Below are 22,405 nucleotides of genomic sequence, written 5' to 3'. Positions count from 1 at the left end.
TATTTTTTGGTTTTTGAGCCACACACTCAGAAATCGCTACTGGCTTGGGGGAACCATATGGGACACTGGGGGATCGAACTGCAGTACATCCTAGGTTAGCCCATGCAAGGCAGACACCCTACCTCTTGCGCCACCACTCAGGCCCCATTTTGTGATTTTTTTTTTTTTTGACTGAATCAGGCCCTTTATTGGCTTTGGGAGCTGGGAGATGAGCCAGCGGGCTGGAGCGCATGTGTGAGGTGTGATATGTGAAAGACACGGGTCCGAGCCCTGGCATGATGTGGACCCTTGAGTGTCAGCAGCTCCAGCAGCCTGCACGCACAGAGCAGTAAGCCTTGGTGTCCTGGGAAAGCCCTGGGCACTCACACCCCAAAGCCAGGACTGGGCAGCGTGGGACCAGAGCTCCTCCTCTGGCCAGGCCAAGCACAAAGGTGGTGCATGAGGGGTCTCCTCTGTTCTGTGTCCTTTGGGGCAGCAGCAGATGGTTGGGGTGTGGGGCTGGGGGGTGCAGCCCTGACTAACTATCCCCGACTCTGGGAGTCTCCTCAGGAAGTCCCACCCCCGCAGGTCTCCTAGCAACTCTTTGTCCCACCTCTGCCTCCTGGCACCCTTTGGGGGTGTGGGCTCAGCCTCAACTCCACAGCTGCTGTCTCCCCCCCCCCCCAACTGACTGAGTCACTGGGCCGGCCCACTGACCTCCACAGGACCCTCCGCATTGTCCTGCAGCTACAAGTGCTCGCAGCTGGTACCCCAGACTCAGCCCTGCCCCTCGGAATCCGGGAGAAACCCTCCCCCCTGCTGACCACCCTGCCACCAGCCCTTCCTCTGCAGTTCTGGGAGGGGGCCGGCCACCAACTCTTCTGGAACTAAAACGAGATTCTTGGGTCTCTCCTGGCAGTGCTCAAGGAACCATGTGGTAGCAGGGGGGACCCTAGCCGCGCCCCCCCCTCTCAGAGCCCCATCACATCCCCTCATTCGTTCTTTGGCTGAGGAAAGAATCCCCCTTTGTAGTTGGTTTGGTTTTTGTTTTCCCCTGGATGTGTATGTGTTTTGTTGTTGTTTTGGTTTTTGTTGTTGTTTTTATTTTTTCCCCCTGGGTCACACACAGCAGTACTCAGGGCTTACTCCTGTCTCTGTGCCGGGGCTTACTCCTGGAGGTGCATGGGAGACCACATGATATGTCAGGAATTTTTGTTTTGTTTTGTTTTGTTTTGTGGGTCACACCCGGCAGCGCTCAGGGGTTACTCCTGGCTGTGCACTCAGAAATTGCTCCTGGCAGTCACGAGGAACCACATAGGATGCTGGGATTCGAACCAACATCTGTCCTGGGTTGGCTGCATGCAAGGCAAACATCTTACCTCTGTGCTATCTCTCTGGCCTCTCTTTTATTTATTATCTGTTTTTGTTTTGTTTTTTTTTTGTGTGTGTGTGTGTGTGTTTTGGGTCACACCCGGCAGTGCTCAGGGGTTATTCCTGGCTCCAGGCTCAGAAATTGCTCCTGGCAGGCATGGAGGACCATATGGGACGCCGGGATTCAAACCGATGACCTCCTGCATGAAAGGCAAACGCCTTACCTCTATGCTATCTCTCTGGCCCCTGTTTTTTTTGTTTTGTTTTGTTTTGGGACCATAGCTGGCAGGGCTCAGGGCTTATACCTGATAAATTCAGAAGACCTTCTGGGGTGCCAGGATTGAACCCAGGTCAACCACATGCAAGGCAAATGCCCTTCCTGCTGTTCTATGTTTTGGGCCTGACTTGTCTTGCTTTTTGGTTTGCTGTTTTCTCTGTTCACTTCCCGAGTGGGTCAGTGAGGGATGAGGCCCTCTCCAGGGTCCCCAGCCTCCTGCTCCCGGAAGGTCCGCCCCAGCCTCTACCTTACCTCTTTCCTAGATTCTGGAAAGTCTCCAGGTCAGAGGTCAGAGGACACATGTTTCTGTGGGTGGTGTTTGTGCGGGAATTCTGGGACATGCCTGGCATGTGCATAGAACCGAGCTGGGTCTCTGGTATCACCTGGTATCACATGGACCCAACCGAGCAGTGCCAGGCCCAACATCATCCAGCTGGGTTTCAACTACCTCTGAGTGGATCCTGGGTCTTCCAAACGTGTTTGTGTGGCACCTCCTGCTTTCCCTTACATGGTTCTCAACAGTGGGGGTACTGTAGAGAACAGACACCCCCTCTTACAGCCACAGTTATGAATATCACTCCCAAGCCTCCCACACATGGCCACAAGCAGCCAGATTGCCCCCTGCCTCACTGGCTGGGAGCACCCAGGAATAGCAGAGCCAGGAGCCTCAGGAACTCACGAGATCAACACTTAGATCTCACGGAATCAGCCCCTCAAGCTCAGTCCCTAGATCTCACGGGATAGGCTCCTACCTAGATCTCTTTTCCCCAGTCAGACCCTTCTTCCATCCAGCTACCTGCCCTCCTGGTACCTACCCTTGTACCTCTACACCATTACCCTGTACTCTGCAGCCCGCAGCCCTCCTCCCTGTGCTGACACAGCAGGAACCCTGGGCCAGGAGATGGATCAAGGCCATGTCTGCTTCTGTGGTGTTCCCAGGGGGTTGCTGGGCTGCTTTGGGGGCAGATGAGACAGATTGTCCTGGGACCCAGCGCCAAGCCCTGCACATTATCAGCATCATGCCCTGGTGAGGTCCAGGTATTTCATCACCAGCTCCCAACCTGACCCCCACACTTAGTCCCCAGCTTTGTGGGAACCCCCTTAAGGTTTCTTTTTCTCTTTTCTTTTTGTTTTCGGGTCACGCTTTGCAGTGTTCAGGGGTTACTCCTAGCTCTGTGCTCAGGAATCACTCCTGGCAGGCTTGGGGGACCCTAGGGTATGCTGGGGATCAAACCTGTGTCAGTCATGTGCAAGGCAAACACCCTCCCTGCTGTGCCGTCGCTTTGGCCCCGACACTTCAGCTTATCTGTAGGAGGCCGGTGGCCCTGTCTGTGCCCGATGCTGCCCACAGCAGCTCAGCTGCCCCAGTTCCTCCTTGGTACCTGGGGATCATGCTGCGCCTCTGAGGACTGTGGGCCTCCATGCCCTCTATGCCACCGGCATTGAGCTCTATCCCCTGCCTTCTCCCCACAGCCTTGGTCATCTACAACTTCCTGAGCCTCTGTTACGAGTACCTGGGGGGCGAGAGTGCCATCATGTCGGAGATCCGGGGAAAGCCCATTGAGTGAGTTGGGCCCCATCCCCGTCCTCCATGTCCCGGCCCCCCACTGTCTCAGCACATGCATAGAGCCACCCCACACTTCCTGGCGGGCAAGTGGTCCATCCCTCCATCCATCAACCTGTGCCTCTGTCCATCAGCTGGGACCCCTGAGTCGGGGGATGGGTCCTCGGGTTCTTTCTCCTGCAACTCTTCCTGTCTCTTCCTGTTTGTTTCTCCTGCCTGCAGCCCTACAGGGTGGAGATCTGAGCTCCCCCACCCAGGGCTGAGGGATTGGGGTGGGGGCCTTCTGCAGCCTGACCTCTCTCACCCCAACTCTTGCAGGTCCAGCTGCATGTATGGCACATGCTGCCTCTGGGGCAAGACGTACTCCATCGGCTTCTTGCGCTTCTGCAAGCAGGTATGTGTGCATGAATGTATACCGTATTTTCCAGCATTTAAGACGACTTTTGAAATGAAAAAAAGTCAACCGAAAATCAGGGGTCGTCTTATACGCCGAGTATATCCCGAAAAACATTTCAATATGCTGCTAAACAAAAATCGTCTGGGTACTGCCACAAAACCAATTTTCTAACTCGATCCTGCACCAATCACTGCAAGGCTGCTCGGACCGCCTCTCTGACTCAGCCAATCCAAACAGGCTTTTGATGCATACAAATTAGATAATGTTCTGGACCCGAATCTACACTGTCAAAAGCCTGGTCAGATTGGCCAGAGTCAGAGAAGAAGTCTAAAATTAGGGGGTCGTCTTATACGCCGGAAAATACGGTACATATGTGTGTGCATGTTTGTGCATGCGAGCGAGTCCCGCTGGGGCCACTGTAACACCATAGAGAAAGGGCCCCCCAATTTCTGCCAGGCAGCCTCAACCCTGCTTCCCAGCTGTCAGGGAGACTTCAGCGGTGTCTGATGGGTCTTGGGCATGTCCTTTGACAGTGACAGGAATGTAGGGATGGGCAGTCTTGCTCATGTGGCCTTCGCCTCGATGCCTGAAGTTTCTAGAAACAGGGCTGGGAAACTTGGCAATGAAGGAGCCTGGAGTCCACGAAGACTTCCTACTTTAAGACGCTGGGTCATGTAGGCCCACATGGTCTGACCTCCACAAACTCCCACAGTCTCTCTTCCTGGGGAGGGAATGGAGGGTCAGATGCTGTACCTTGCTGGCATGACCTGGGCTTCTGGGGTTCCCCAAAAGGGACTCACCCAGAACCCTACCAAGGGGAAGGAAGACTTGGCCCAATGCTGGGAGGTGCCCCAGACACCCCAGTTCGGGCTAGTACTACAGTATAGAGGGGAAGGGGAGGGCATTTTCTTTGCATGAGGTCGACCCAGGTTTGATCCTCGGCATCCCATATGATCGCTGAGCACACAGGAAGGAAGTAATCCCTGAAAGCAGAGCCAAGAGTCACCCTTGAGTATCACTGGGTGTGACCCCAAAAAACAAACAAAATAAGATAACCTGGTTGTGCAGTCTTGCTCCCAGACCCTCCCCTTTGGGCCCCACACCATGGTCTCTGCCCCTTACAGGCCACCCTGCAGTTCTGCGTGGTGAAGCCGCTCATGGCCGTCAGCACTGTCATCCTCCAGGCCTTTGGCAAGTACCGCGACGGCGACTTTGAGTAAGTGGCAGCGATGGTGACCGGTATGGGCCAGGGGGCTATGGAGGAGGAGTGGGGGGCCATAGCTAGGCTGGCATCCCGGACTTTAGGCAGAGGGAAGCAGCTGACTGCCCGGCCCAAGAGAGGCCCAAACCGGTTGGTCAGTTGGTCTGACTGTCTTCACTGTTGGTGGCTGGCCCAGGCCCTCCTAAACCCCAATGTTGCCTGTACTTCAGGCTATAGGTGGGACCTGGGGTATGCTGAGATGGGACAAGAGTAAGAGGGGCCCTGAATGCCAATGTAAAAGTTAGTGAAAGTGTTATGCCGTGTGCGTGTATACACACACCTTTACCCACACAACTGGGGAGTACAAGGCGGGGTTCCTGCATCCTTGTCTTCCCAGAAGACTCATTTCCACACCCTTCCCTCAAACCATTCTGCTTTCACATCCAGTTCACCGAGTGGGGGCGGCAGGACAGGGGAAGTGGTGGTGGTGGGGGAGCTGGGGCTCATTCCAGAATGAGACAGGCAGTGAGTTGGCCGCATGGTGCCAGCACCCTTGCACCTCAGGAACTGGATTTTGGGGACCTTCCCAGCTAGTGGAAGAAACCATGCTTGAGCCACTGCTTAGAGCTAAGTCCTGGGCTTGGAGCTGCATTCTGGGAGCACTGGGGCAGGGGCCTGGGTGGAGCCTGGGAGAAGGCCTTGAGTGGGTGAGGCTATGGGTGGAATATGCGGTTGGGGTCTATGGAGGGGCCTGAGACAAGACCTTGGGTGGGCGGGGTCTTTGGTAGAGTGTGTGGGTGGGATCTATGGGGTTTGGGGGGGGTCTGTCTTACCAGAGTGCCTGTCCCCTCCGCAGTGTCAGTAGCGGGTACCTCTACGTGACCATCATCTACAACATCTCCGTCAGCCTGGCCCTCTACGCCCTCTTTCTCTTCTACTTCGCCACCCGAGAGCTGCTCAGCCCCTATAGCCCCATCCTCAAGTTCTTCATGGTTAAGTCTGTCATCTTCCTCTCCTTCTGGCAAGGTGAGCCCCCCTCTCCCCGCTGGCACCCTTCAGCTCCCAAGTATCCCCCAGAGGAGGGGTGGCTTTAGGGAAGACAGTCCCTGACTGGGGCAGGAGCTGCAAGAAGACCCAGCCTGGACCCTATCACCATTCAGGTATGCTGCTGGCCATCCTAGAGAAGTGCGGGGCCATCCCCAAGATCCACTCGGCCCGCGTGTCAGTGGGCGAAGGCACGGTGGCCGCCGGTTACCAGGACTTCATTATCTGCGTGGAGATGTTCTTCGCTGCCCTGGCTCTGAGGCATGCCTTCACCTACAGGGTTTATGCCGACAAGCGGTTGGATGCCCAAGGTAGGCACTGTATGGTGGGGAGGTGGTGTCCAGCCCTCATGAGTCCAGGGCCCTACCCCTATACATGGGCCTGGGACACCCCCACTCACACATCCGTGGTATGTGGGAAAAGGCTGGTGCTGGCCTAGAAGTGAGGCCTGGTCCCTTGCAGGGCTTATCCACGGTCTGCAGACCCCAAGGTGGCATTGACTTGAGTTCAGTTTGGGGCTACTCCAACTCCATAAGACCCACATGCAAGCAGTGATCTCTGACCTCCAGAGTCCTTTTTTCTTTCTTCTTGGTTTTGGGGCCACACCTACCAGTGCTCAGGACTTACTCTTGGCTTTGCGCTCAGGGACTTGTTCTGGTGGAACTCGAGATTGTATGGGTTCCCGGGGGTCAAATCCACATCAGTCCAGTACAAGGCAAGCGCCTTCCCCTCTGGACTATCGCTCCAGCCTCGAGACTCCTACTTCTTGGGAGCAGGGGTCTCATTTTCTCGGGTCAGGGTAGATGGTGGGGGGCCCAGCCCACCCAAGGGTGTCCTGGCCAGGTCTGAGTATACACTCCTCAAAAAGCCTGGGTTTGGGCTACAGTGGGACTTCAGAGCTGGAGGGTTGCAGAGTTGGGGGTACCTGTGACTTCTGCTAGGAAGAGGGGAGAAGGAGGAAGCGGGATACAGCCACAGGGTCCCCAGCCCCCCAGGAACCTGGCCAGGGAAGGGGTACCTCCAGGCCTCATATGAACCTGTGGGGTCACGCTCTCTGGCCCTTCCATCCAGATGGGGACACCAGTTTTCTTCCCACCCCTCAGTGTACCCCCCCCCATTCTCTGCTGTAGACCAGCACCCCTTCACTGTTCCACCACATGCAACCCAAAGCCAAGTGCTTTGTGAATTGGGACACCCATTTTGGCCACTAACGTGCTGTACCCCTAGTCCCCAGGTCCACAGGGACCAAGAAACCTCCCCAAACCTTCCCACACACACAGTGCTCATGGCCACTGCTGTGCCCTGAGAACATTGTAGCCAGCCAGGTAGTCTCAGCTGCCTGCCCCTGCCCCTGGACCCACCACCCCAGAAACTGATCTAGAATGGCCATCCTACCCAGTACCACCTGCAAAGGCTGGCCTGGCCTGGCCTGGGTGTACTCACACCCACACCCCCAGGGATGCGGCTCGGCTCTGTGAAGTGGGTGCATAAAACACAGGGGTCCCCCCCCATCATGCCTACATGTCAGATACTGCCCTGTGATCCCTCTAATCCCTGGGGGGACAGGCTGGTGATGGGCAGGGTTTGCTCATAATGCTCTCTCTTCTGTTTCTCTGGCTTCCCCTCACCCCCGCCCCCACCCCTGCCCCGCTTGGGCTGCGGGCAGTGCCAACATATGGCCCTTACGGTAGGTGCTGCCACCCTGTGCACGTCTGTCCTGGTCACTGTCCCCGGCATGCCTCTCCCCGTCGCTCCTCTGCGTCCCCACCCTCCTTCCCAAAGAGCCCCCCACCCACAGAGCCGAAGCCCCTTGGTCTGTCCTTCCATCTTGTCTGTCTGTCTGTCTGTCCAGTCCGGTTTGCCGCTTCTGTCCTGGTCTCATTGTTCCGGAAACCCCAGAGGGTCTCAGGGAGGGGGGCAGTGGAGTGGGGGCGCACGCGGGCAGCTGGACACTAGTTGCATTTGTGGGTGCAAAATGTGAGGTGCAGAATGTCGCTGCCCTCTTGGTCTGGGGCAGGCCCCGAGGCCCCGGGGACAGTTGAAGCCCAAGTCCCTCTGGAGGGATGTCAGAATATGCCAGCTCCTGCCTGGTCCTCACACAGGGGTTGGGGGCGACCCTGGGAGGTCACCATCGTTGAGTTGGTCACCCACTCCCCTCCCTTCACCCTGCCCCTGCAGGCCGCTGCGCTCCCATGAAGAGCATCTCCAGCAGCCTCAAGGAGACCATGAACCCCCACGACATTGTGCAGGACGCCATCCACAATTTCTCGCCCGCCTACCAGCAGTACACGCAGCAGGCCACCCTCGAACCCGGGGCCGCTCGGCGTGGTGGCGCCCACAGCCTGGCACGCTCCCACAGCCTGGGTGCCGTGCGTGACCATGAGAAGACGCTCCTGCTCAGCTCCGACGACGAGTTCTAGCCACGGCCGCCCAGGCCCCTCCCGGGTGGACAGATGGACAGACCGACCGACCGACCGACTGAGAGCCACATGTGTGTGTGTGTGTGTATACACACCGCTTCCAGCAGTGTCCGGCCCAAGCTGAGCCGCCAAAAATTTTGATACCGGACTTGGCTCCAAACGCACCCTGGGCACCAACCCCCCACTTCGCCCCCTGAGGCCCCCTCACATACACCGTGCAATACCCGATCTGGGCTCACACCTCGCTTGCGCCCATGCCCTCCTCTGTAGCAACACACACCGTGCCCAGCAGGAGGGGCACACCCTCCCCAGACTCCTTCCCACCCCAGGCCTGCCTGGCTGGCATGCTGCAAGGGTGAAAGCTAGCCCCCAAGAGTCATGCCCACAAGCTGGGGCTCCCTGCCTACATACACACACGTGCACACACACCGCACCCCATCTGGGCCCCTTCCCAGGCGCTGTTTGCACAGACCCATGGGGTGCACAGAGGGTGGGCTGCCCCTTCATCCCCTTCCTGCTGCAGGACAGGGTCTTAGCTGGGGCTTCTGGCTCCAGACCCCAGAGGGGCTGCGCCACCCCCATTTCCCTCCCATGGCTCCCCTAGAAGGGCGGGAAGTGGGAGCTAAAGGTCCCGGATGCTGGGGGGGTAGTGGGAGGAGTGGGGGTGTCATTGCAGGATTTGGGGTCTTGCCTCACGCAGCCCCTGGCCTGTCTTCTTGTGCCTTAGCCACACACGAAAGCTCCCCCCCACCACTTGCCTCTCGGTTGCTTTAGACACCCCTAACTCCCACCCCAAAACTGCTGGCACCCAGTACCCTGCAGTGCAAACCAGCCTGCATCACAGGTCCTTTATTGCCTGCCTGGATGGTGGCACCCCCAGCCAGACCTGCAGCACCCCCTGAGCTGGGGTCCCTTCGGGCTGCCTCTCTTCCTGCTTGTGCCCAAGAAAGGCCACTCCAGGAATGTCTTGGGCATGTGGGGCCCCAGGCTTTTGGTCCTCTATGGAGGCCTTCTGGGGGCCCCTGTCCTGGTCTCCTGACCAGTCCCCGAACCTGCCTGCCTCCCACCTGCCCCTTCCTCTGAGTCCCCCTCCAGGCCAAAGTGTGCTGCTGCCCCCTGGGCCTCCGCCTGCCAGCACGGGGGTGGGGGACTCAGTACAGGGAGCCGGGACCAAGTGTGGAGCACCCCCCTCCGCCGGCGAGGCAGACCCCCTACCTTGTCTTTTTCATTGGTTGGTTTTCATTTCTTTCCTTGTCCCCACCTCCTAGAGTAGCTCTTTGTACATAAGAAATACTTGAAGATGCCCTTGTTCGCCGGATGGGAAGCCCAGAGACCCTAGTTTTGTATATGTCTGACTGCCATGAACCCCTCCCCCCTCAGCCCCCAGAAAACCGCTCTATTTTGGTCTCTGACATTTGAAATGTGTGACAGAAGTGAGCAAATAAAGTGAGAGAGAGTATATATATGAGAATATAGATCATACTGAAACCTGTCTCCACGTGATTCTTTTCTACCATCCACTGCCGGGGAGGGGGGCTGGCGGGGTCAGTGGTGTGGATAGGGGGAGTCTCATTTGGGGGGTGTTAGGTATGGGTAATGGGGGTGTCATAACCAGAGATGATCTCTAGGGACCGGGCCCCTCTTGCTTTCCCCAGGCATGGTGATTCTTGACTGCTCAGCCATCAGTCTTTCTACAGGCCAGGGGGTGACAGTCCTGGGGGCCCCACGCTGCGCCTCTCCGGGCTCTGACAGGCTCCGGGCTCTGTGCCACCGCCCGCCTGGTGTGACGGGAGCGCTCAGGAATGCTGTGTGGGTGGGGAGCTTCCTGCCAGCAGCCAACCTCACCCCCCACCCAGCTTCCTGCAGCCCTTTGCGCAGCACCTCAGGACAGGGGGTCACAAGAGGGGCCCCAGAGCCAGTGGGGGAAGCACCACTCCAGGAGCCAGCCAAGCATAGTGGGAGGTCCCGCTCTCAGGTTGGGTGTGCCAGGAAATAGCTCCCTGTGCACGGGAGCAAAGCAGCAGAGAGGTGACATGCCAGAGACCTGAGGACATTTTCTGTGCATGTTCTAGCACATTCCTTCCCCCCTACTTCCCCCCTCCCCCTACTCACCCCCGCCCCCCCCCCCAGCCTCCCAAGTGACTCACATCTCTGCCCTGGATGTAACTTCATTGGACACATGAAGAAAGTAGCTAGAAGGTAGTAAAGGTCTCCAGCGAGGAAGATAAGCTCTTACATTTGGGTTTGCACCCCTGTTTTCTGACCCATGGGCCATAGTACCCACCCAGCCCACCCCTTCTCAGGGTATCCCAGGATGGCCTGCAGAGCAGTTGAGGTTGGAGTTTTCTAGTGGATCAGAGCACAGAGGTTAAGTTACTTGCCTTGAATATGACCAGTCTCTGTTCTCTCCCCAGCACCAGATATAGGTGCTGAGCCAGGAGTAAGTCCTGAGCACAGAGCCAGGAGTAAGCATTGCCAGCTGTAGCCCAAAAATTCCAAAAGAAAAATGAAATTTCAAGTCCAGAGCAATAGTACAATGGGATGGGCTTTTGCCTTCCATGAAGCTGACATGGGTTTGATTCCAGCATCCCATAGGGTCTTCCTATCCTGCCATGAGTGATTCCTAGTGCAGAGCCAGGAGTAACCCCTGAACACCACCAGGTGTGACCCCCCCAAAAATGTTTCATGGAGCTGGGGTTCTGGGGGATACCAGGGATGCATTTTCAGCTAGTATCTTGGGAAACTGCCTGGTCCCCTTTGTCCCTATCTCCTGTGCCTTCTGGATCTTGGGGAAAAATAATTTTGGGGGGAAATCACACCTGGCTACGCTCAGGTGGCCATCTGGGGTGTCAAGGATTGAACCCATGCAAGGCTTGCAAGGCAAATGCCCTACCCAGTCACTGTACTATCATTCTGGGCCCTTAAGAAAAATAAATTTTATACACACACACACACCACACCACACCACACCACACCACACCACACCACACCTGACAGTGCTCAGGGGTTACTCCTGGCTCTGAGTTCAGAAGTTACTCCAGGCAAGCTTGGGAGATCCTATGGAATGCCCAGGACCGAGCATGGGTCAGCTAGATGCAACCGTGTACCCTACCCACTGTTCTATCACTCCGGCCCCAGAAAAAAACTTTTCTATTTGGTTCTAAAAAGTCAGCCAGTGTGTGAAGCTTCCAAGAAACTGACTTCTTTTATTCAGGAGGAGGGGCACACAGCGATGCTCAGGAGTAGCACGTTTTGGCTTTGCATTCAGGAATTATTTCTGGTGGGACAAAGGGAACCATATGGGATATTAGGGAATATGCAAGGCAAGCACCCTCCTCGCTATGCTATTACTCCAAGCTTGAAGATGAGTTTTTATTTTCTTTCTGGTTTTGGGGCCACTAAAACCCGGTGGTGCTCAGGGGTTTACTCCTGGCTCTGTGCTCAGATATCACTCCTGGCAGACTTGGGGGACCATATGAGATGCCGAGGATCAAACCCGGGTTTGTCCCGGCTGGTTTCATGCATGGCATATGCCCTACTGCTGTGCTATCATCACCCCGGCCAGAAGCTGAGTTCTTTTTTTTTTTTTTTTTTTTTGGTTTTTGGGCCACACCCAGCGGCGTTGCTCAGGGGTTACTCCTGGCTGCCTGCTCAGAAATAGCTCCTGGGGGCCGGGCGGTGGCGCAAGAGGTAAGGTGCCTGCCTTGCCCGCGCTAGCCTTGGACCACGGTTCGATCCCCCTGCGTCCCATATGGTCCCCCAAGCCAGGAGCAACTTCTGAGCGCATAGCCAGGAGTAACCCCTGAGCGTTACCGGGTGTGGCCCAAAAACCAAAAAAAAAAAAAAAAAAAAGGGGCCGGGCGGTGGCGCTAAAGGTAAGGTGCCTGCCTTGCCTGCGCTATCCTTGGACGGACCGCGGTTCGATCCCCCGGTGTCCCATATGGTCCCCCAAGCCAGGAGCAACTTCTGAGCGCATAGCCAGGAGTAACCTCTGAGCGTTACCGGGTGTGGCCCAAAAACAAAACAAAACAAAAAAAAGAAATAGCTCCTGGCAGGCACGGGGGACCATATGGGACACCGGGATTCAAACCAACCACCTTTGGTCCTGGATCGGCTGTTAGCAAGGCAAACGCCGCTGTGCTATCTCTCTGGGCCCCAGAAGCTGAGTTCTATACCAGAACTTTTCCAAAATCTCTGAAAGAACTGTTGAAGTCCAAGGTGGAGACCCAGGACCCCACAGTCCAGCCCACATTTCTTGCCTTCCGACTCCACCCCAGCCCCCTCAGACCTGTGCACTCTATCATGAGTGTCTCATGGCTCAGGAAATGCCTCATTTCTTCTGCAAACTAGAGCTAAGTTTGCCAGCAGAGATGTTGAGAAAAGGACCTGAGGACCAGCCTCCCTCCAACCCCAGAAAAACCAGATGAAACATCACAGAAGGTAACACTTCTCTGTGGAAAAAGAGAACTTGACTTTATTCAGAAAGTCTACAAAATACAGAAGGTGGAAAATTCGCTCGCTGTAGATCAGAAAATAAATAAATTCAAAAGGGGGGGGGCCTGGACACTTTTTTTTTTTTTTTTTTTTTTTGGCCACACGAAGCTCTGCTCAGGACTTACTCCTGGCTTTATATAAAGTTCAAGGGTCACTCCTGGTGGGCCCCATACAGAGTGCCGGGGCTTGGGCTCGAACCCTGGTTGGCTCCCTGTAAGAGTTTTAGTCATTGAAGGACTTCTCTGGAACCCCAGGAGATTAAAAACAATCATTATGGGGGTTTATTTTTTTTATCCAGCTGCCCCTAAATATATGATAATATATGATTTATCTGCAGATATAAAATATAAAGTCCAGCTCAGCGCCACAGGGCCACTTCTCAGGAAGTGGACATCAGAGCTCTGGCTGGGGTGAATAACTTAGATCTGTGCAATAAATAAACAGCAGGGGGAGGGGGCAAGGAATACACTTCCCAGGAGATCAGGCATGAGGGTGTCAGCCCATGGGACAGATAGTGGTTGGGGGGGGGGTGTCTTTTCTTCTAAGCACATACCCCAAGGCTGCTGCGTTTCCTCTCATCACCTCCTCAGTCCCCTCCTCTGGCTAGCCCATTCCTTTGCTTCTGCCTTCAGTATCACCTGCTCTAGCCTTCTACGACCCCACACAGCTATCTCCCACACGTGGCATCTTTTCACCCCTTTTTATCCCTGTCCCCTGCCCCCCTGGAAAAAAAAAACAACACAGCTAGTGGGAAGACCTGACATTTAACTCCGGCTCAAACCCTTCTTTCAACATGAACTCTGCGGCCTCCAGGAGGCCTGTTTTCACCTGCACAACCTTCCCTCATACCACCTCTAACCCCTTTCCGGGGCCTGGGAAAAAGACGAGGCGCTTCCAGACCCACAAAAGCTTCCCAGCCTGAACGCCACCAAATATATAAATATATATAAATCCACTTGGGGCCAAAACCAGTTCTGAATGGATCCTGGGAGGGGACTCTTGGCACAATCTGAGCAAACAGATTACAAAGTGCGGGGTGTATATTGGGGGGTGTCCTGACACAGCCCAGCAGACCCCCCCCCATCTCCCCATTCTGGGGTGGCTGAACCAGCCAAGGGAGAGCCCTCCCCACCATCCCCACCAACCTCCTCTCATCAAAGCAGCTGCTTCTCTCCAGGACCAGGAGGAGATCCTAGTATGGCAGGACGCTAGAGAAGGACAGACTCCCCCACCATTGCACCCCCCAAAAGGAGAGAACCTGTGTCCACGCCCCCCACCCCAAAAATGGCTCATCTTCGAGGGGCAGGCAGGTGGAGAAGGCGCTAAGTAAGGCACTTGAGGCTGAGCGCTGAGCGCAGGGGCCGAGGGCGTGTCCAGGGCGGGGCCTGTCCCACCCGAGTCGGGAGTGGGCGTGTCCGGGGCGGGGCCCGTCCCGTCCGAGAGCCGGGCCTGGCCGCGTCGGGGGCGGGACCGGGGCGGGGCCGGGACTAGGAGCAGGCGGCGGGGGCGGGACCGGGGGCGGGCTCGGGGCGGGGCCCCGGGGCCGAGGCCGACTTGACGATGGTGATGACGCTGGCGGGGGCCACGAGCGTGGCGGGGCCCCGGGCGGCGGCCACGGAGCGCGCGAAGCCCTGCAGCGCCTCGCACTTGCCCCGCAGCGCGTCGAGCTCCAGGCGCATGGCGGCGTTCTCGCGCGCCAGCTTGTCCACCTCGCGCTCCAGCTCGCCCTTCTGCTTCTGCAGCTCCTCTTTCTGGCACACGCGCTTCACCCGGCAGCTGGCCGCGTAGCCCCGGTTCTTGAGCGTGCGGCGCCGCTGCTTGAGCCGGGCCACCTCCTCCGACGACAGCCCGCGCAGGTGCCGGTTCAGCTCGCGCACCGACAGCCCCATCAGCGCCTCGTCCGACAGGGCCAGGTTCAAGTTCGGGGTGTTCTCGCTCAGCTCGCGCTTGATCTGGGAGCAGCATGGGGTGGAGTCACGAGGGGGAAACTGAGGCTCCGGCCTCACCCCCTTTGCCGTGGGGGACCTCCCCGCCCCACCTTCAGATCTCCCCTCCCTGCACTCACTAGCTGCTGGGTGGATTTCAAAACACCCCAAGAGGGACAGGAAAGATCTAGGCATGCTTGGGAAGCTGGAGCACCCCAAGAGTGGGCCCAAATGATGACCCAGTAGGTGGGGAGCACCTTCAAATCTCCCCTGCGCCCACTAGCTGGGAGGACTTCAAGATCCCTCCAACCCCAAAAGGAACAGGGATTCTGGCCAGGGGGAGATCTAGCCACACTTAGGAAGCTGGAGCACCCCAAGAATAGGCCCAAATGATGACCCAGTAGGTGGGAAGTACACCCTTCTACTTCCCCCCAACTTGTCCCCATTGGGTTTAAACTAAAAAAACCCAGCCCTCGAGGCCAAAGTGATAGCACGGAGATAGGGCGTTGGCCTTGCACGCAGAAGGACGGTGGTTCCAATCCTGACATGTCATCTGGTCCCCCCGAGCCTGGCAGGAGCAATTTCTGAGTGTAGAGCCAGGAGTAACCCCTGAGCACTGCCGGGTGTGACCCAAAAAAACAAAAACAAAAACAAAAAACACAGCCCAGAAGCATCGTTGAGGTCCCTGCAGTCTGGCCAGGTGCTGTCTGGGGATTGGGGGAGAAGGCATAGCTTGGGACCAGATCAGATCCCCAAGTCTCTCATTCCCACCCTGGACTTTCTATGGCTTCACCTTGGCAGGGCTGGGGGAGGAGAGGGGAGGGGAGGGGGGCTGCTCACCTTCAGGGCCTTGCTGGAGGAGTCCATGGACATGTTTGCAGAAGGCGGCCTCTGGGCTGCAGACCTGGGGAGAGACATGCGACGTCACTTTCATTCCCACTTACAGCCCCAATTCGAGGCGGGAGCCATAGTACAGCATGACAGGAGCTTGCCTTCTTGCACCTGGCCAACCTGAGTTCAACTCCAAACATCCCCTGTGGTTCCCCCAAACCCGCCAGGAGCGATCCTTGAGTGTAGAGTCAGGAGTAAGTTAGCCCTGAGCCCCGCCAGGTGTGGACCCCCAAAAAAAACAAAAACAAAAACACCAAACTAGGGTCTGGAGTGATACTCCGGCAGATAGGGAGCTTGCCTTGCATGAGACCAACCTGGATTTGATCCCTGGCACCCCATATGGTTCCCTGAGCACCACTTAGTGTGACCTGTGCCTCAAACTAAAGCACTAAACTAAAACCAGGGGTAATATAGGACTTGCCTTACACAAGTAATACAGTACTTGCCTTCCAGAGGTAATGGGTTACTAGTCTTACAGAGGTAATATGGTACTTGCCTTTTGGGAATTGGGGCGACAGCGGGAAGTGCTCAGGAGTGACTCCTGAGTGGTGGTGCTCAGTGACTGGGGATTTAAAAGAGAATCTAGACCCCCCCCCCCGCTGCGGTATTCAGGGCTCCAAGTCGCACCTCCTCTGCTCTCAGACCCTTCCCTATCCCAGAGGGTCCAGCTCCAAGCTCTGAGGGCTCTTCCCAGCCTCAGGGTCTTTGCACCCCCTGAACCCCTTGATTGTTCCGTCCCTCTTTTGCCCCATAGTGGCTCCCCACTGTGATTTCTCTACTCACTTACTGCTTTTTCTTCCTTTCTTTTTTGTTTTTGGGCCACACCTGGTGTCGCTCAGGGGTTACTCCTGGCTCTGTGCTCAGGAATCGCTCTTGGCTTGGGGGACCATATGGGATGCCAGGGATTGAACCCAGGTTCATCCTGAGCTGCCATGTGCAAGGCAAACACCCTACCACAGTGCTATCACTCAGGCCCAAGTGCTGCCTTTTCTAAGAATGCTGAAGGCTCTGGTTCAGCCTCACAACAGTCACATAGTCACAGCTTCTGCTCTTGTTTGCTTCTGTAGTGTCTGGGAGGGAACCCAAGCCCTCCCGCATGCAAGGGAAGTGCTCTATGGTCTAATCACATCTCTGGCCCCTGCAACTATTTCATGTTTGTGTCTTAAACATTTATGTCTTTTTTTTTGGGGGGGGGGGCACACCCGGTGACGCTCAGGGGTCACTCCTGGCTCTGTGCTCAGAAATCGCCCCTTGCTTGGGGGACCATATGGGATGCTGGGGGATCAAACTGCAGTCTGTCCTAGATTAGCACATGCAAGGCAAATGCCCTACCACTTGCGCCACCACTCCAGCACCAACAGTCCCTTTTTTAAAAGGGTGAATTTTAGGTGACATCTAGATGTGCTCATGATCTATCCTGGGGGTACTCAGTTGACTATGTTATCCTGGAGTTTATTTATCTGAATTTTGGGCCACATCTGGCAGCACTCAGGGCTTACTCCTGATTCTGCACTCAGGAATCACAACCTGGTGGTGCTCAGGGGACCCTGTGAGATGCTGGGGATTGAACCAGGGGCTGCTTCATGCAAGGCAAGGGCCTTAATTGCTGAATCTTGAGGTTAACATAGGCCAGGGTAGGGACAATTCAGTCCCCCCCCCACCACTGCTCACCAGGCCAGGAAGCCTGACACTCCAGAGGAAAACGGAAAACGGCTGCTTTAAGATACCCCCCCCCCCTTCCAGGAGCTGGAACAATACCACAGTGGGGTGGGCATTTGCCTAGCACACCACTGGCCCTGGTTCGATCCTCAGCATTCCATATAGTCCCCTGAACCTGTCAGGAGTAACTTCTGAGCACAGAGCCAGGAGTAACCCTTGAGCCTGGTATTGCTCAAAAACAAATAAATATAAAAGAGACCCTCCCTGACTGAGGTGGGGACCCTCGGCCTTGGGTTGGAAGCATCCGCAGAGCCACTGGAAGCTGGGGAAACTGAGGCCCAGAAAGTTTCAAGTCAGGACCTCGGGCTCCTTCAAACGCTGCCCCTAGCCCCGCCGGCCAGCCTTGAGGCGGGAGAGATAGCGCAGCGGTAAGGCGTTTGCCTTGCACACAGCCAACCCAGGACAGACGGTGGTTCAAATCCCCGCATTCCATATGGTCCCCCGAGCCTGCCAGGAGCGACTTCTAAGCCCTGAGTAACCCCTGAGCGCTACTGGGTGTGACCCCAAAATGGAAAAAATAAATTAATAAATAAAAAAATAACATAAAATAAAATGACCCCCTTCCCTCAAGTACACACTGAGAGGTACAGCAGCATCACTCCCCTGGGTACCACAGCTCCCCCCTAACCTGGACAGTCCTTGCCCCTGCCCCCCCCCACTCGCTTAGCCCTCCCTGTTTTCCCTCCTCCTTGCCCTGCCCTGGCCTCTCCCCTATCATCACCCAGACATCCATGTCCTGCCCCCGTCCCGCCCCACCTGCAGCCCTGGCCTAGTCAGGGCCTGCATCCCAGCCACGTGGAATTTCTTCACTTCCTCTCACCCCACACTTTGTCGCCTCGCCTCGCCTTGGGGATGCTCCACACCCGTGACATTCCCCCCTCTCCCACGCCATCTGGCTGACTGCTACTCATTCCTCCTCTATCCCTAGCCGCAGAGTTCTTTCTCTTCCCCCAGGAAGCCCTCCCTGACTCCAGACTTCTCCTCCACGAAGCCCTCCCCGACTCTTGACATCTGGTGAGGCACCTCTGCCTGCACTGAGATCATCAGTTCTCTTGTCTCCCCAACAGACAGGGTGCAGGGCAGGTGCTATCAGGGAGCAGACCCCTGTGAGGCGTGGATGGCACCTGTGTGGACAGGCCCGGTCTAGACCAGCCAGATCCACTCGCAAGAGAGTGTCCTGATCCTTCCAGCATTGCCCCCATTCACCCCTTGCTTCTTCAAGGCAGACGGGGACTCCCCCACCCCAGGCCAGCGGCTGGCTCTGAGGGTGGCAGCAAGCACTTCAGCAGGAGGTACGGGTTCAACCCTAGAGCACTGAGCTGGGAGTTTCCCCTGAGCACAGCCATGTGTGGCCCCCATAAATCAAAAACAGTGGATTGAGTCAGGCTGAGTCTGGGCCTACTTGGTCTCCCTCCAGGCTGTGTGACCTGGAACAAGTCCTCACCCCAACCTCATCTCTGTTTCTCTGGGGGACCCAATGGTTTCTGGACTAAGGGCTAAGTACCAGAGGCCAGTGTGCCCCAGGAAGTAGGACCCGTAGCAGCAGCAGAACTTCCCATTTGATTTAGTATCCCCTATTGGGCAAGGCACAAGCAACAGATTGTTTTGGGGGAGTTGGGCCACACCTGGTGATACTAAAAGGTACTCCTGGCTCTGCACTCAGAAATCACTACTGGCAGGCTCAGGGAACCATACAGGACGCCAGGAATCGAACCTGGGTCAATCCCAGGTCAGCCAGTGCAAAGTAAATGCCCTACCCATTGTGCTATCGCTCTTGCCCCTTGTTTTTGTTTTTGAGCTACACATGGTGATGCTCAGGGGTTACTCCTGGCTCTGTGCTCAGAAATCATTCCTGGTGGTACTCAGGGTACCATATGGGATACTGGGGATCAAACCCAAGTCAGCCAGCTGCATGCAAGGCAAGTGTCCTCCCCACTGTAGGGCTCCAGCCCCCTGCTGTAGGTCTTACAGACCCACCAGCCTCCTACTTACTGGGTCCTAATGCAGGATGATCTGAGATCACATTGCAGGACAGTGGGTGGAGTCTAAACCCCCAAAGGCTCCAGGACAGACACCCAGAGTTCAGGAGGGTGACTGGGGTTCACATGACTGTGGGTGCCAAGCTTTGAGGTCAACTGCCTCCCCCCCAGGGCAGCACTCATGGGCATCTTCTCTGGGCCATATCTGAAGTCCTGGATCTGTTCAGGGTATGCAAAGTCTGGGTAACCAGCCAGCCACCCCTGGCACCTGCTCAGGGAGCTGGGGTATCAGGTGGGACTGATGAAGAAGCAGCTCCCCAAACAAAACGTCTTTCTGGGAGGGCATTTCTGGGGCCAGAGCAATAGTACAGCCAGGAGGGTACTTGCCTTACATGCAGCTGATCCAGGTTAGATCCCTGGCATCCCACATGGTCTCCTAAGCACCTCTGGGAGTAATTCCTGAGCGCAGAGCCAGTATAACCCCTGAGCATGGCTGGGTGTGGCCCCAAAACCAAACCAATGACAATAAATAACCAAACTGTCTTTCCCCTCTGCATCGAGGTTTCCTCTCTTGCAAAGCAGGCACAAGCTTTGTAGCGTGTATGTGTGGAAAATACAAGTTCTACCAGGTCGGCTTTCCTTCCCCTCCTGCCGCCAACCTGTGCAGACATCACTAATTGATCATGGCACATCACATCCACAGTGCTTGGTCTCTGCTTCAAGCATCCTCAGTACCCACTGGACACTTTGAGTCACCTCTGTTCTCTAGAAAGACTGGCCGGGAGTCCAAGTACTTTCGGGCCCTAAGGGGCTTCTGATCTGTTTTCCCCTCCTTCTCTAGCTCTGCTTTCACCCTCCTGAGAGGTCCTCCCGGGTCTGCCTAGCAGTCAGGCCACCACACCAGGGAGCATACCCAGAAAAGGAGGATCACTGACTACTAGGTTTAGATTTCCAGCCTCCAACCCCCGCAAACTAGGATCCTCTCTCCCAGAGGGACCCCAAGCTCCAGACTGCAGCTCCTGTGACCTTCTCAGCGACTAACTGGGGCGTGAACCAGGCGGTTGTAGGCTTGTAGTGGGGCAGGCTAGATGGATCCCAGGGCTGTCTTGAACCCATGCCAGGCTCCCTCATCAATGCTTCTTCCTCCCTCTCCCCACACTGCACCGCCCTATCCTACCCTGGGAACCCAGCCCGGCTGGCTCCAAGCTCAATGTTTGGGAGGATGGAGAGGGCCTGTCATAGGAGTGTCTGACAGCTCGCCGGCCCAGTGGGCAGCCCGGAGCGAGCCCTCCTCCCGCCCCCTGTCCGCCCGCTGCCCCCCGCCCCCCGCAGACACCCCGCGCACTTCCTCTGTGAGGACAGAGGGAAAAAATGTGTTTTCCTGGCCCTTGGCAGCTAGCTAGGCGCTAGTGGCGCCTCCTCCCTGCAGGATAACCCAGCCCCGCCTGGCGGGCGGGCCGGTGGACCTGGGCTCCAGCTACAGTTCTGCCACCAGCTCAGGTTGGCTTCCCAGATGACAGGTGTGTTCACCCTCTGTCTGGGCCTCAGTTTCCCAACACGCCCAATCTGAGACCTCAGGTCTCAGAGTTGAAGATCTCAGATTTACGAATAAAGTCTAGGTACTTATCTTGGAGAGAGGGAGAAGGCATCCAGGAAAGCTTCCTGGAAGCAGGAAGTTGCAAAAGCAACTCAGAGACTATCAGCCTCCCCCGACCCTCTGTCCCTTCCCATTTTTATTTTGGGGAGACTTCCCAAGTGGTGCTCAGGGCAGCACTCCCAGCAAAACTCAGCAAGCCGGGCCTGCGGTTGGTTCAATGCTAGGGACCTGAGATGTGGTGCTCTGGATCCTGGGGGTACCAGAGGCCTCCAAGACTAAACTGGGGGGGGGGGGCGGACAGATAGCATGGAGGTAATGTATTTGCTTTGCATGTAGAAGGTCGGTGGTTCGAATCCCGACATCCCATATGGTCTTCCGAGACTGCCAGGAGCTATTTCTGAGCCTAGAGCCAGGAGGAACCCCTGAGTGCTGCCGGGTGTGACCCAAAAACCAAAAGACTAAACTGGGAGATGCTCCCGAGGCCACCGGGGACCACAGTAATATGTCCAAGCCCCCCATTTCCTCTTTATTATTTTTTTTGGAGGTGCTCAAGAACTGTTTCCACCTCAGTGCTCAGGGGGTGCTCTCTGTGGTACTCGGGCTCCAAGTCACACCTTCTCTGGGCTCTGCATCTTCTGGGCCCCCGTTTCCTCCCTCAGCAGCAGCACAGCTGCATCGGCCTGCCCCTTGTTCTCCAGCCCTACCTCCACTCCAGCCAAATCTCCTCCGCCATGAGCACTGGAGGGCTCAGGCCAGACAGTGGGAGGCACCAGCGTGTACTACCCAGGCAGAGCGCTGCAAGAACAGCCTGCTATGTCCTCTCTCCGCCCTCCTAGCAGGCTGACAAGTGACCAAATACACAGCGCTGTTGCTATGGCCACACAACTCCCGGAGGGACAATAAGAGTATGTGAGCATGTATGTTCCCTAAACCTTGGAGGATGCTGGGTTTTTTGGGCTTTGGGGCTTCACCTGGTCACTCTCAGGGGTTACTCCTGGCTCTTCATTCCAGGAATCACTCCTGGAAGGTTCAGGGGACATTATGGGATGCTAGTGATCGAACCCGGATTGGCCACATGCAAGGCAAATGCCCTATCTGCTGCCCTATCATTATGGCCCAGATGTGTTTTGTAAAAAAGCCTGTGGTGGGGATGAGAGATTCTACAAGGACTTAGGCACCTGCTATGCATGTGTCTGATCCTAATTTCATCCCAGCATCCCATGTGTTCCCTTGAGCATCTCCAGGAGTGATCCTGGAGCATCAAGCTCAGAGTAAACTCTGGCTACAAGATGTGGCCCCAAACAAAGAAAACCCTTACATCCTGGGACCAGAAAACTAGTACAGGGGTTCTAGTGCTGCTCTTGTATGATCCTGCTCCACCCCAGACATGGTCCTCTGAGCACCCCCTAGGAATCTTTTGCACATGGAGCCAGCAGTAGCCCCTTAGCACTACTGAATGTGCCCCCCAAACAAGACAGAAGAGAACAGACCAAAGGGGCACGGCTCAGTGCTCTGGCTTCAGTTCCTGGCAACCCTGCCCCCCCAAA

The 22,405-nt window shown here is 56.2% G+C and overlaps 2 protein-coding genes across 2 annotated transcripts in view; one reads left to right on the top strand and one right to left on the bottom strand.

The window, feature by feature from the left end:
• The window catches only part of TMEM184B (transmembrane protein 184B), a 28,222-nt gene extending 18,481 nt beyond the window's left edge, over positions 1 to 9,741 (top strand). The window contains exons 4-9 of the mRNA XM_049771642.1: positions 3,101 to 3,191; positions 3,510 to 3,585; positions 4,713 to 4,804; positions 5,646 to 5,815; positions 5,950 to 6,144; positions 8,012 to 9,741. Of these exons, the coding sequence (XP_049627599.1) occupies positions 3,101 to 3,191; positions 3,510 to 3,585; positions 4,713 to 4,804; positions 5,646 to 5,815; positions 5,950 to 6,144; positions 8,012 to 8,253 (866 nt within the window). The 3' untranslated portion in view covers positions 8,254 to 9,741. The remainder of the gene's footprint in view (positions 1 to 3,100; positions 3,192 to 3,509; positions 3,586 to 4,712; positions 4,805 to 5,645; positions 5,816 to 5,949; positions 6,145 to 8,011) is intronic.
• Positions 9,742 to 14,234: 4,493 nt separating this feature from the next.
• On the bottom strand, positions 14,235 to 15,571 carry MAFF (MAF bZIP transcription factor F). Its single transcript, XM_049772472.1, has 2 exons — positions 15,513 to 15,571; positions 14,235 to 14,699 (listed from the first exon to the last, which is right to left on the bottom strand). The coding sequence occupies exons 1-2, from the start codon at positions 15,543 to 15,545 to the stop codon at positions 14,235 to 14,237; spliced, it is 498 nt and encodes a 165-aa protein (XP_049628429.1). The 5' UTR covers positions 15,546 to 15,571.
• Between the last annotated feature and the right edge of the window lie 6,834 nt (positions 15,572 to 22,405).

This window comes from Suncus etruscus, chromosome 4 (assembly GCF_024139225.1).
Source record: "Suncus etruscus isolate mSunEtr1 chromosome 4, mSunEtr1.pri.cur, whole genome shotgun sequence".
In the NCBI taxonomy this organism is placed as follows: Eukaryota; Metazoa; Chordata; class Mammalia; order Eulipotyphla; family Soricidae; genus Suncus; species Suncus etruscus.
This window is presented reverse-complemented; position numbering and strand designations above follow the sequence as displayed.